Genomic DNA, 12,858 nt, shown 5'->3' with positions numbered 1-12,858 from the left:
AATGTAAATACTTTAAGTAAAATGAATAGTTGTTCAAAGACTAGTACACTTTATAGATAAAGAACATTGTTTATTTAAACTGGCTTTGATCACTGGGGCAGAGCAACGTTGATATATTTTCAATATATCTTTGTTTCTGCTGTCATAAGACAGATGAGGTCACACTTTCAAGCAGCCCCTACTTGTGTAGGAAACTACATTGAACAAMAACTTAAAAACAAATAATTGTATCTTAGCCTCAGTAGGTGCGGAGATTTGTGCTGCATGTGCTTGCAAAGAGCATACTACGATTATCTAAGCCTCAGGGTGCAGCGGCTTGATTGCGTTGCAGGCTGAGAAGCCCTGGCTTTCTGTAATTCTCAGGAGATGGGGCAGGATTTGGCTGCTGTCTGACTGCTCCTTCTGTTTGATCACTGACCTGTTGTAGACTGCCAGGTAGGATCCYCTTGTTCTGTAACTTTAGGAGCATTCAGCAGAGGAAAAAAAGAAGGGGGGAGGTGGGAGAGAAGAATGTGGGTCTCTAAAGTCCTAAATAAAAAGCATGCTGTAAATGAAGGAGAAATGCAATAAAGTACTTGCAGAGTAAAAAGTATTTGTCCCTTACACTRATAAAACATCTTATGAACATAACAGCTGCAGAGAATTCAGCAAAATTTTCATTTAAAATATCATTTGATCTAGACTTTTAATTTTACTAACTGCTGTGAATATTTTTTAGTGTAGTACAAATAGCACTCTTTACAGCAAGCTGTCCTTCACGAGAGTGCTGCAGCAAGCTTTTTGCCAGTAGTTCATTGTAAACTAAGGATCTATTTTAAGAGATAGGTGGCTTGAGACATATTTTAAACATGCTGTAAATGTTGGCTTATCCCATTTGGTATTTGAAATATAATATTAACAAGGAGATGCTGCCTAAAGTTCTAGCAGCAGACGTGCGGTGGCAGAATGCCCTGAGTTTTCTTTTAAGTGGAGTGCTCCACTTAAGGGCATAGTCTAGTGCCAGGTAGATAGGTTGCAACTTGTCTTTTCTGCAGGTGGTCTTTGTTTTTTGTAATTTTAAACCCAATTCAAGCTAGCAACAGAGACTGTCATTACAAGTGGTGCCTAGTTTGGAAGGGAAAGGAGAATAATTTTACTGTGTTAGTGTAAATGTATGCTAAAAATGTGCGATGCCAAAGCTATGTTTTTTCCTAAAGCTTTCATCATTACATTGGCCTAACTTTTAGTTTCAGTTTGAGTCAAAGTGAAACTTTTGATTCCAGTGGAAACAGTAATGAGACTATTGAATTGTTTTGAAAATTTTCAGTCTTGGATTTTAGCTCATTTGAAAATGTAGTAATCACTTATGAGGGAGGCAAAGAGCATGATGTGTTAGAGTCTGAAAAAAGGGCAACCAAGTAAGATGAATTTTATTAAACAAACCTGCCCTACCGCAGTTCTGCTCTCCACATCTAGAGCTCAGCTGCTATTATATTACAAACAAAGATGTAGAATTTCCCTTTTTTTATGCTTACATTTCTTTGGAGTGGATTATGCAAGGGCTTTGTGCTGGGAGGCATGCTAGATTTTCATGTTTTTAACACCAGCCCTATGAGTACTTTACAGCGTTAATATCTAAGAGAGGGAGGACCAAGCAGCTACTTGGATATATTTGGTTGTTTAGTAACACAAAGGGCTTTAAAGGGGTCAGTATCACCTGAGTAGCTCCACTCGGCTGTTCGCCCAAGCATTGCCAGGCATTGACTTTTAAGTCCCTAAGGAGCTCGCTTTGCATCATAATTACTGAGAATTAGTACACATGGCTGACTTTTGCACTTGCAACTAAAGCTGATTGTTTCATTGAACAAGTCTTTTTCTGTTTTGTAAACTGTTTTCTCTCCTGCAAAAAAAAGGAAGGAAAAATAGAAAGATCTTTTACTTCATGACCTCGTGGCACTTAGTTCAGCTAACAGCTGTTTSATAGCTTTTTATTTTGTGAAGATGAAAGTGATAGGTTGTCTGAAATTTTTGTTTTTGAGACCGTCCCGCCATACAACTGAAACTGTAACCTATTTTTATACCAATTCTTAAGGATAGCTGGTGTATAAATTACTATACTGGCTCAAAATTTCCATCCTCTCCTTTGTTTGCAAGAAAATTTCCTGGTGGCTATGGTATTTGTTACCTATGAAACACCTATATATTACCTATGAAGTTACCTATATGTAACTTCAAGATTGCACAGCACCCAACAGCCACTATAAAATACGATCTCTGCCTTGTAACTCTCATATCTTAATCGYTGGATCGTGCAATTCCTATATAGTCCTCATGATTACGAGACTAGTAAAAGTCATCACTTTCAAGACTCTCTGTAATAATACTGTGGAGCTGTGATTTGGTAGGCATCTATACCACAGATCTGACCTAACCTCCTCAAGTGAAAAAGTGCCAAAAAAATATAAGGATTGATTTCTACTAATCCTGTAAYTTACCTTCAGGAATTTTTGGCTAAAAAGATGAATTTGGGTAAGTTATAAGTACAAACTCAAACCTTTTTTTACGTTGGTAATATTCTTGAAGCARTGTTTTTTTTCCTGGTCTTTCAACGTCTTTAATATTTTAAAGAAAAAAATCAAACTGAGATTAGTTGCGTGCTTCTCTTAGAGTTCCTGCATTTAAAAGTTTTTGATAAAAATGTGATTTTTTAATACAGTATTAATATTATTCTCTTCTTTTGAGTTATATTAACCAATTAATACTGCCACTTTGTGAAAGTGGCATAAATACTATTTTGGATTTTGAGATGCTGCCTTTACGAGTATGCTCTTAGGTGATCATTCTGCTTGTTTCCGTCAATAAAATAGTTCCACGTTTAACTGGAGAATTTACATTGTGCCTGGAAGTAACTGTGCAAAGATGCAAAATAAAGAATTATCATAAAATACAAACAAAATGTTAAGAAAATGGAAGAAGTATTGTAGTATGACTGAAAAGAAATGGCTRTAAAATATATATGGACTTGTCTGAATTTACTAACACAATTCTCAAGGTTAATCAGAGGCCTAATGTTCTGCAAGAAAGGGGAAAAACGTTTTGCTTTGTAACCTTTCCTTCTGCTCTCCCTCCTCTTTCTGAGCGCACACAGTCTTTTTCCTTCCCAGCTGCTCAGTGTGTGCTCACTATTAGCCAGTTTAAATCATGTAGCACAGTACAATTACAGACCCCGTGCAGATCTGCTTTTATTTAAGYTGTCAAGACAATTTTAGGCATATTTCTAGAGGCTTTATAGGAATCGTAATAAAGTTGAAACACATTGGACCTACTTGGACAACCTCAGCTCTGCCATAGAACATAAAAATTAGGTATGATTAAGATGGAGTTCATCTCAAAAGTGTGCAAAATCCTGTCCAGAATTAATTTTTATTAAGGAATATGGTATGAAATTCCAGATTAAATTTGCCAAACAACCAATCCAGYGCAGATAGTTTAATATTAAGCTACTTAAAACATTTGTTTTATGTTTCAAAGAGTAATAAAGATAAGTCCACATCTGAGCTGCATTTTCTCTGTACCGCTGTAGTAGAGGTAGAAGATGGATGCACTGCAACTCCCACACCCTTCTTAGATATCTTACTTGCAAAAATCCAGAATTTTTTAAGTTGCAGGCTAAAGGAAACCGAAAGTATCATTCTTGTTTTCATTATTCAGAAACTTAAATCTGATAAAAAATTATTTTGTTTGGCAAGGGAGTCTGTGTTATGGGTAAAATGAAACGCAGCATTATGTATGCTGGGGAAAAATCATCTCTGTGTGATAGCTGAAAAAACTGAACAACCACTATCATACATAAAAGTTTTGTTATAGCTTATTGAGATAGTTAAGAAATAATGGTGTTCTTTACGATTACTCATATTAGTTTTGAAGGAAAATGGTATATATTTCTTGAACTCTTAACATTTGCTTTAAGAGGTCTATTCTCCCTGCAGTCAGTGAATGTAACTTCCATTACTGTCAAGGGTTCTACATGTGTGTTTACAAGCCCCAAATTTATGTTTCTTGTTTAAGGAAAGGTTTGAAAGGTGCCTAATTTTTTTTCTCCATAATTAAATTTAAAGCTATTTCCTCTTTAAATAAAATTTACTTAAATAGATTAATTATTTTGATTTTAGAGTGTATTTAATAAAACTGATGTAGCATATTAATACGGTATAGCATAAGTAATAAAAGATTTTAAAGCAGAGTTTTTTCCTTTGAAATACTGCATGTCCTTGAATTGTAGTTATTTTCAACATAGTGGTTGAAACTGTCCTTAAACTTTCACTGCAAAAGAGACCAGATAGATTTAAACTTAAATATGACTTCCCATTTGCAAGCCACTTGTGTTCCAACACTGCTCTGTTTTAATTGCTTTCAACTAATTTGCAGCTAATCTGAGTTTTAAGCCTTATACCAAAGTGTAGGAAGGGAACATACAGTAACACGATAGCCCTTACAGGAGGTTGTACCAAAGGGTGGGGAAGTTCCTGGTGCAGAGTGCCTGCTTTTCTTTGACCTCACCCCACATTCCCTTGTAGGTTTGGATGTTTTAAAAAATAGTCTGCTGAATCTTTCACCCAGCTGTACCTGTTTAAACTGGCCTTTCCTGAAAGCGCTAAGAACTTAGAATGTGGTTTCACTCTATTTTAAATTTTCGTTTTGGATAAGTTCATATATTTTATTTTTTTTCCAAGGATATTTTCCCAAAACAAATTATAAATGCTTTCTCTTTTTCCTTCCCATCTCCACTTTTTCTACACTTCCCTTCTTCCCTCAAAAAAAAACCTTTTTTTTTACATATTGAAAAAGAAAAATAAGAGGAACAGGTTTAGGCTGCTATGTTTCTGATTGTATAACAAAAATTTTGAACTATTAAAATGCCCATTTTTTCCAACAAGCGTGCTTAATATTCTTTCCATTYGAAATAGATTCAATCTTTTTCTTTACCATTGTATTAGAAACAATGACTGAAAATTATTATATGATGATATTTTATAGCTTAAAACATATAATTGGTTTGACAATTATATTTTATTACACATCCGTTTCTCCTATTACTCATTACTGCTTATTTTAAAGGCAGTAAGATATTTTAGTGTTTACTGGTATAGATTCTAAAAAAATATGCCCTGAAACTCAAATCAGGATTTAAAATCTAGTTTTCTGTGAGAAAAAGGAAGATATTTATGATATCACAGTAATTTATGATGTGACCAAGAAATAATGGATCACAGTTTTAATGCAGCTACCATACCTTRAGACTTGGAAGGTCTGTAAATCATTAAGTGATTCAACAACTAGTCAAAATAGACAAGTAGAGCAGACAGAGCCAAATGTTAACATATTTGACAGGTCTGTAAGTTAATTGCTTTTATAATGCCAATCAAGTAGGCTCCGCTTTGATTTTTTGGCTAGGCTTCTGAAGAATTATATTACCTATAAAGTAGAAAATATCAAATCCACAATTCCATTTTTTTTCACGTTGCAGGGTTGGTCAGCGCTTGTAAATAAACGGTACTTTTGTTTGTATCTGTTTAGCCGTGTCATTAATAAACTGTTGTGAAGAAATCGTCACAACTTGTATCTGTCTCGGAAAGCTGTACGAAGCAGTAGCAGGAATGTACTTCTGTTGAGACTAATTGCAATTCCATTTATGAGCACTTTAATGTGAATGCTTGAAGGAGCTTGCTTTGCAATTTATGTACATGTGGACRTTAACAAGGCTTTTCGGTTATAGCAGCGTTCGCTGTTTGAGCTATCCAAACCAAAGCCTTAGCCAGACCGAGAGAAGTCTGCGCTCGGAAGACGAGACAGATTAGCTGGGGAAAAACACAGTTCTGCCTGAGCAGCGTGAAAGCTGTTTCTATGCTGGCCTGGTCAGGGGAGTGAAAAGCAGATGATTGAGGGCTCAGGAAATCTCCTTGTGATCTGCAGTGAAGATATTTACTGTATGAACTCCCATTGCTAAAGGGCATTATCGGAGTCTTGTATAGATAGGACCACAGACAAGAGAGGACACAAAATAGCACAAGATGGCTCGTCTGGAGTTTTGAAGCCTGGCTTTATCTGAAAAACACATAACAGCGAACTGACCTTTTGAGAACCCAGGCAGACTTGCCCTTGACATACAGTGCCAAATAATTAAGGTTGTCACCTTTGAAATATGTAAGAAAAACAGTCACTTTGGACAGATGTCCGTTATTCAGTAGCTCTTCTGGTAACAAGCAAGTCTATCATGAAATCACCGTTGCAGCAGCTCGACAAGATTCATCATGATGAATCTTGAGACCTTTTGCCATATAAACGCCAAGAGTTTTAAAGGTAGTTTGAAGCACTGCAGTGGCACTTCGTAAATCTGGCTTCTAAGCCTTGTTTTGTCATAGACTTAGTATGTGATTTTGTGGTAAATCATTTAATAGCTCTGTGCATTAGTTGCCTTTTATTGTACATTGAGAATGGTAATTCTTGCATCCTTTGAGTGCCTTTTTAATTTAGATTTTTTTTTATGACAGGGAACAATCTTTATCTTTTGTCTGTACAACACTGAGTACATTAGGAACCCAGACTTTAATTAAGATGCTAGCAAATGCAGGGGAAAGCAAGTTGTATTTGGCAACTGGCAAGGAATAAGGGTCTGGGACTAAGGAATATGATAAACAGTTGACTAAAAATTTTAGAACTTACACCAATTTCTCTGTTAGTAGATTGAATGAGTAACCATGATGCTGTAGATGAGTTATTTTGCAGGTTGATTTGGGATAATTATGTAACATACTGCATATGTATTTTAATGCTTGCCATTAATTGCCACAGTTGCTATCCTTGGATGATATTCTTGGTAAATATTAACGCTTTAATAGCAATAGTAGCCCTTTTCTTCAGCCATGAACCCTTAAAAGATGCTGTGTAACAAGTTAGATGGAAGGCAGGAGAAAGATCTAGGTTGCCTCTAAATGCTTGTAGCTCAGAACAAGCAAAGAGGTTTTCAGGAGCTCATAAAGGTGAAGGTTAGAGACAGTAGGATAGTTGATGGTTAATTGTCAAGTAAGCAAAAGAATCTAGTCCTTTTACCTGGGACGGGCTGGTCTGAGACTGTGGAAGTGCAAAGAGTTTTCTTCCTGAATAGCAAGCTATATTCTTTTCAGAAACTATAATGCAGCTTTCAAATGGAGACTGCAGCAGTCCTGTTTAGGAGAGCTGCGTCTGGTATGTTCATTTCTTATCTAATCTTATAGGTGCAAAAGATGTGTCTACTTTAAAAAGAATGAGAATTTCTTTCAAAAGAATACAAATTTCTTAGTATAATGCTAGGGGTTAAAATCTGCTTAATTTCCAGTAATGTTTATTACAGAGCGATTTGAACATGTGAAGAAGTAGAAAACATTCTGATTCCTTAAACTAGGATGTTGTTAAGTGGTTTTTATTAAACYATTCTTTTTTGCCCCACTACAAAGTGGCTTGTATTTCCCCATGGCCAAAAAAAATACCTGTACTTTTTCTACTTCTTTCTTCCATTCAGGAAAGTAGTAAAGTAGGATCGTGATAGACAGTACTGTATTACTGTCCAAGGTTATACTGCCATCGAGAGGTGTTGGATGATATCATACCAAGCGTAGGGTTGAAAACTGCAAAGATAAAAAAACAGATTATTTTTAAAAATCCACATGTATGTGTATGCATAGCTAGCTGTCCCTATGTTAGAGCACATTGAACACTTTTTAGTAACCCAGATTTCTATAGTTCTGTGCATATGAGGAGTTCTCAGAAGATGGAGGTATTTCCTTTTGTTTCTTGCTTTATGTCAAACAATACCATAAATGCTTGTGATATTTCAGAAAGGGACTAAGTTGTAATTAGGTCAAAYACTAAATTCTTGCAGAATAGTACAGTTTGTAGGGCTTACAAAAAATTGTCTACACAGTATCTGTATGTATATATTCCTATAAATAAGTCAAAATTACATTTTTTTATTTTAACAGCATTATAATAACTGAAAAGTAATAGTATTTTTTTCCAGTCAGATCCTTRGTTGCTTTCAACAACTGATTGAAAAAGGTGAAATGGAATTCAGAGTTGAGAGTAATCAAGTTTTAACTTCAATATAGAAAAATTGGCATTACTGGGAAGAATCAATTGGTAAAACAGTTGGTGAAATTTATCCCAGAATGATTTTTGTGACATTTAGTRGAGGAAATACTTAAACTCGAGTAAGCTGAGTTTAAACTGTGTTTGTTCTGACCAAAAAGTACTTTAAAAATTCTAACTTTTAGGAGCATATTTTAAAATGAGATGCACTTTTAACTGCTAAACTTACCAAATTAGGAGAAGTTAACTTTGTTAAACTTCTTTGCCAAACAAAATGAACAGGATGATGAGGTTTTTGTCTTTTTTTTTCCATAATAATTTATACAAGCATTTTGAAGAGATGGGTGGTGGGGAGGAGGAAGATTAATGAGTTTTCTTTCATTGTGTTTCACTCAGTATGTAAAAACTTGGAAAGAAGACAGCAGCGATGGTATTGTGATTCAAGGTGCTGATTTAGAGATCAGGGTATTTGCAGACTGTTACTAGCTGCGTGTGTGCGAGCTAAGGACACCCATACGCTGGGCGTACTACTRTTAACCTCTTTACCTCCAGTCCGCTTCTTGTAAAACAAGAGGGATCATGCTTCCCTCACAGGAGCCCTGGCAGGAAATAGCCATCAATATTTATGAGACCCGTGCGTAGTATGATGCAGAATAACACAGAAGGAGTTAGCAGGGCTAGGCAAGCAAGGCATGATTGCGTTCGAGGGAATAGCAGCCGTCCCTGGCTATGCTTTCCCACAGTTTTGGGAGAGAGGAGGTGCAGTTACCCGTGCGGACAAGTTAACTAAGAGGGTGACATATGCTCCCCGCCAGGCTACTGTCCTTGTTACCATTAGAGCAGCCCCCGCACTGGCTGATGCCAGACGAGCCTCAGGTTCCCGAGGGGTGCAGGCGGCTGGCAGAAAGCCTCCTCCCGAGAGCTTCGCTTGCGTGGTGGCCGCCTCGTGCCTGTCGCTTGCTCCTTTGATCCCTGAGTGTCTCTTTGATCAAATTCAGAGCACAACTAAGGTGGTTCTTAAGTTCAGACCTCGTACCTGGACATTTTTATAGATAAACTTCGCTGGAAATTTCCAGTGAATTTCCTAAGACGTCTTTTATGGGTGGCAGAACCAGGAGTTGTCCCATTAGGACAACTTTGGTCTTTTTGGTAATGGCTGGTGAATACAGGTCTTGGAGTTTTAAAACACTGAATGCAGCAACCCTGATAGTGTGAGGTGGGTAGGTAAAAGCATCTCTGTTTTTCAAATAGCAAACTGAAGCTGAAGTCTGGTGGGATCTTCCCAGAGCCACAGACATGTAACGCTGCATGCACGCAGTCAGGTTGGGCACACAAGCATAAACATATAAATGTGCTGGTATTTTAAGCATTTCCCATTTGACTGAATTCAGAAATCATTAGCCTTTATTCTCCTTTAAAAACAGATACACCTTTCTAGAGCGTTTCTCTAAATATGGCATTCGCATTTACACTTACAAGTGTTTCTATAGATTTGTAAATTACTCAGTGTTTTGGTGCATTAATAATCATAAACTGAACTTCAATTTTGTTGTCATCTTTTGAATTTTGATACAGTTTTCCCATAGTGAAAATTAAAGGAACAGTTCCCGTGGAGTCATAGCACAATGAACTACAAGATGATCATACTGAGAGAAAATAGTTTATTTGCGCTAATGTAGATCAGTTGATATGAGTTTTTAAATAGTGTGTTTTAGAGGAGAGCAGTGGTATAGCAAACTCACAAATGAGTATTATCACCTCGCGTTGGGATTTTATCCTTTTAAGAAGAAAAAATATATAATGGCATGTGGGAACACTTAATATTTGTAATACATAGACCAAAATGTTTATTACATAGGAATTTATAATTCATCATAAAGAGCTTTCCAAGATTTTTTCATTTTGAAGCTTTGCAAGATGAATAGACAAGTGAAAGAAACCGTCTCAATTCTTTGTTTTGAGGACTTATTTACTTAATATGTTTCTTTTTAAGTGCAAAACTGAAGTCAACAAATGTGCCAAATAATTTATCATTCTAATTTCTGATGGCAAGAAGAATAGCAGTTTTATATGYACCAGGAATCTGGTTTGGTAAATGTAGTTAAATTAAATTATGCCAATTTGAAAGTCAAAACCAGTTGAGTTGCACAAGAGCATGCTTTTTCTGGTCAAAATAGGAAACATTTGGGATATTTTGGGGGTTAWGTAAAGACTTTAATTTGTAACCACACTGTGTGTGCTCAGTCGAAGCGGTAGGCAAGAATAGTTAGCTGTGCGATTTGCTGTTTCTTCAGCACATTTAAACCRTATTATTGTGCATATCTTTTTATTTTGAATGATAGTTAATCTGAACTATGAATAATTATTTTAACATTTTGATAATTTGAAAAAGACATGCACATAACAATTACCTACTRGAGATGGCTAAATGCAAATGCTTTTAAATACAATTTATTTCACTTTAGTCATTACCTTTTAGGAAAAAAAAAAAGCACTTGTTTTGTTGCAAGGTGGTGAGGAGTGGGGGATGCCCTTTACATAGTTTGTAATGCAGGAACTTGGAAAGGAACATAGCTCTTAGGCCATATAATTAGGAAATTAAGAGAAGTTGGAATGACACTCTGTTTTGGCCAGGTAGAGTRTGAATGAATATTTTGAATACACTTAAGTTATGTCATGCAATTGCTTTWTCATTTTAAATTTTAATGCAGAATCTGTCAGTATAGCAAAAAGGTTATGCCCTACATTTCATATTGCCAATGAGATGTACTTTACTATAAGTAGTGGARAATATAATATACTTGCCACCACTATGATTTAAATCTGACTAACTTTTGAAATCAATTGAGTGACATCTTGCAAACCAATGGCCACAGAAATTCTTAGATCATTTAGAGTTCTTGATTAATGAAGTCCTTCAGTTTGTAGACCTTCATTTTCTTTGTTACCTAATGCACAAATAATGATGTGGAGCTCAGACTGTTAAATCAAACAGCAGTTAATGGCACTGAAACTAGTAGTGTAGTGGGGCTTTAAAGAAGCAAAAGATATCTGCAGTTCTGGTCTTTGGAATCCGTGTATTCTTGTTTTATGAACTCATGCCAAAATTGAAAAAGTTCCTGCCAGACTCTTACTCTTCAGTAATATGGTTTTGCTTTCTAAGTACTGGCATGCAGATCTCAGTTTCTTAACTTAGCTACTAAATCTTCCTTTCAATTTATGATTTGCTTTACAATGTTCTTGGCTTGGCAGTTTTGCAAAAATTGATGTTGGTGAATGTATTCTTGCAGCAAGAATTGAGCTAGTGTCTGTTCGATGAACTGCAGTGTCACTGGCTGACCTGCTTCCTCTCTGTTTCCTGACCATTCATCTCACGTGGGGGTAGGTTTCTGCCTTATGAGCTGCGGTTTATTGACTACAACTAAAACTCATGTCTGCTAATAGCTTAACTGACTGCAGCAGGATTACAAATGTCTTCTRTTGAATATAACAGGATGAATGTTGCAAATAATTGATGGATTAACATATTGTCTYCCACTTTTAATTTCAGGCTGGAGGTTCTCAAGTGATCTTTACCAACCCACTAGAAATTGTCAAGATTCGATTGCAGGTAGCTGGAGAAATTACTACTGGTCCACGAGTTAGTGCCCTCACTGTCTTGCGGGACTTGGGCTTCTTTGGTCTCTACAAGGTAATTTTTCTACGTATACATGAATTAAAAGCCGATTGTGAGTATTTCAAATCAAAAGATTTTTGTTTTGACGAGAGTCATTTCATTGTTCTCACAAACTTTCATAGTATGGAAACAATGGTACATAATTTTTTTTAGTTCTTTATTGTTATGAGATATTATATCTTCATTTTTCATTTCTAATTAAAGGAAGATACAGTTTGTTTGTCTTCTGATTGTGTTTTTATGCGTGTGGTTCTTTTAGATCTCATTAGAATGTCTTTTATCACTTTAGCAGATCTGGATATAAGTATTGTCCATTGAGGATTAATCTGTGATTCCTGACATTCTACCTGATGTAGACCTATTTTCATGACACAGAGTTTTGGAGCTGTGCTATTTTTCTTCTGTGTTTCATACAGCAGCTTTTCCAGATGTCATTGTTAATCTGGGGATGGGAATTAATYGCAGCACAATAACTAGTGAAGAAATACAGACATAAAAATAAATCTCTAAAGCAAGCTCACCCTTGCTAGTTTAGAAGAGCATTGCCACAAATACTATTGAGAAAAGCTACTTTTATGAGTGCATGCTACAAACTATATGCTTCTGCTTTCTCCATTATTGCCCTCACATACATACATAAATACATACATATAAATAAAATGATGTTAGACTGAAATAGATATGGAGGAATATGAAATGTCTAGAATACTTTGAGATAGCCATTACACACAGTATTGAAACAAACCGCAACAAATGCCATATACTGCAGAGCATCATGTGGTGTTTCTTCAGATTCTACAGCAATCTCACTCTACAGGGGAAACTTTCATATTGTCCGTTTGGCTCAGCATTTCTAGTGCAGCAGGCAGTATTCCTCTGTTTTTCTTATTTACAGCAGTGCAACTGTAAACTGAAATAAAAGATGCTGTACAAATACCAAATGAGCCCTCTCCCTGTGTCCCACAATGTTTAAATTTCAACTCCATTTTGAAGCAAGCAATCCTTTAAAATTGTTCTGTTAACATCACAAAGAGGAAACTTGCCCCTGAGTAGATGTATGTGTGTTTTGGCCTGGAGAG

At 36.0% G+C, this 12,858-nt stretch overlaps 1 protein-coding gene across 1 annotated transcript in view; it reads left to right on the top strand.

The window, feature by feature from the left end:
- The window catches only part of SLC25A13 (solute carrier family 25 member 13), a 97,334-nt gene that overhangs the window by 68,111 nt on the left and 16,365 nt on the right, over window positions 1-12,858 (top strand). Inside the window, exon 15 of the mRNA XM_085310570.1 lies at window positions 11,654-11,794. Within this exon, the coding sequence (XP_085166696.1) occupies window positions 11,654-11,794 (141 nt within the window). The remainder of the gene's footprint in view (window positions 1-11,653; window positions 11,795-12,858) is intronic.

Source organism: Rhea americana, unplaced genomic scaffold (genome assembly GCF_003343005.1).
Source record: "Rhea americana isolate MKP2758 unplaced genomic scaffold, rheAme1 scaffold_32, whole genome shotgun sequence".
In the NCBI taxonomy this organism is placed as follows: domain Eukaryota; kingdom Metazoa; phylum Chordata; class Aves; order Rheiformes; family Rheidae; genus Rhea; species Rhea americana.
This window is presented reverse-complemented; position numbering and strand designations above follow the sequence as displayed.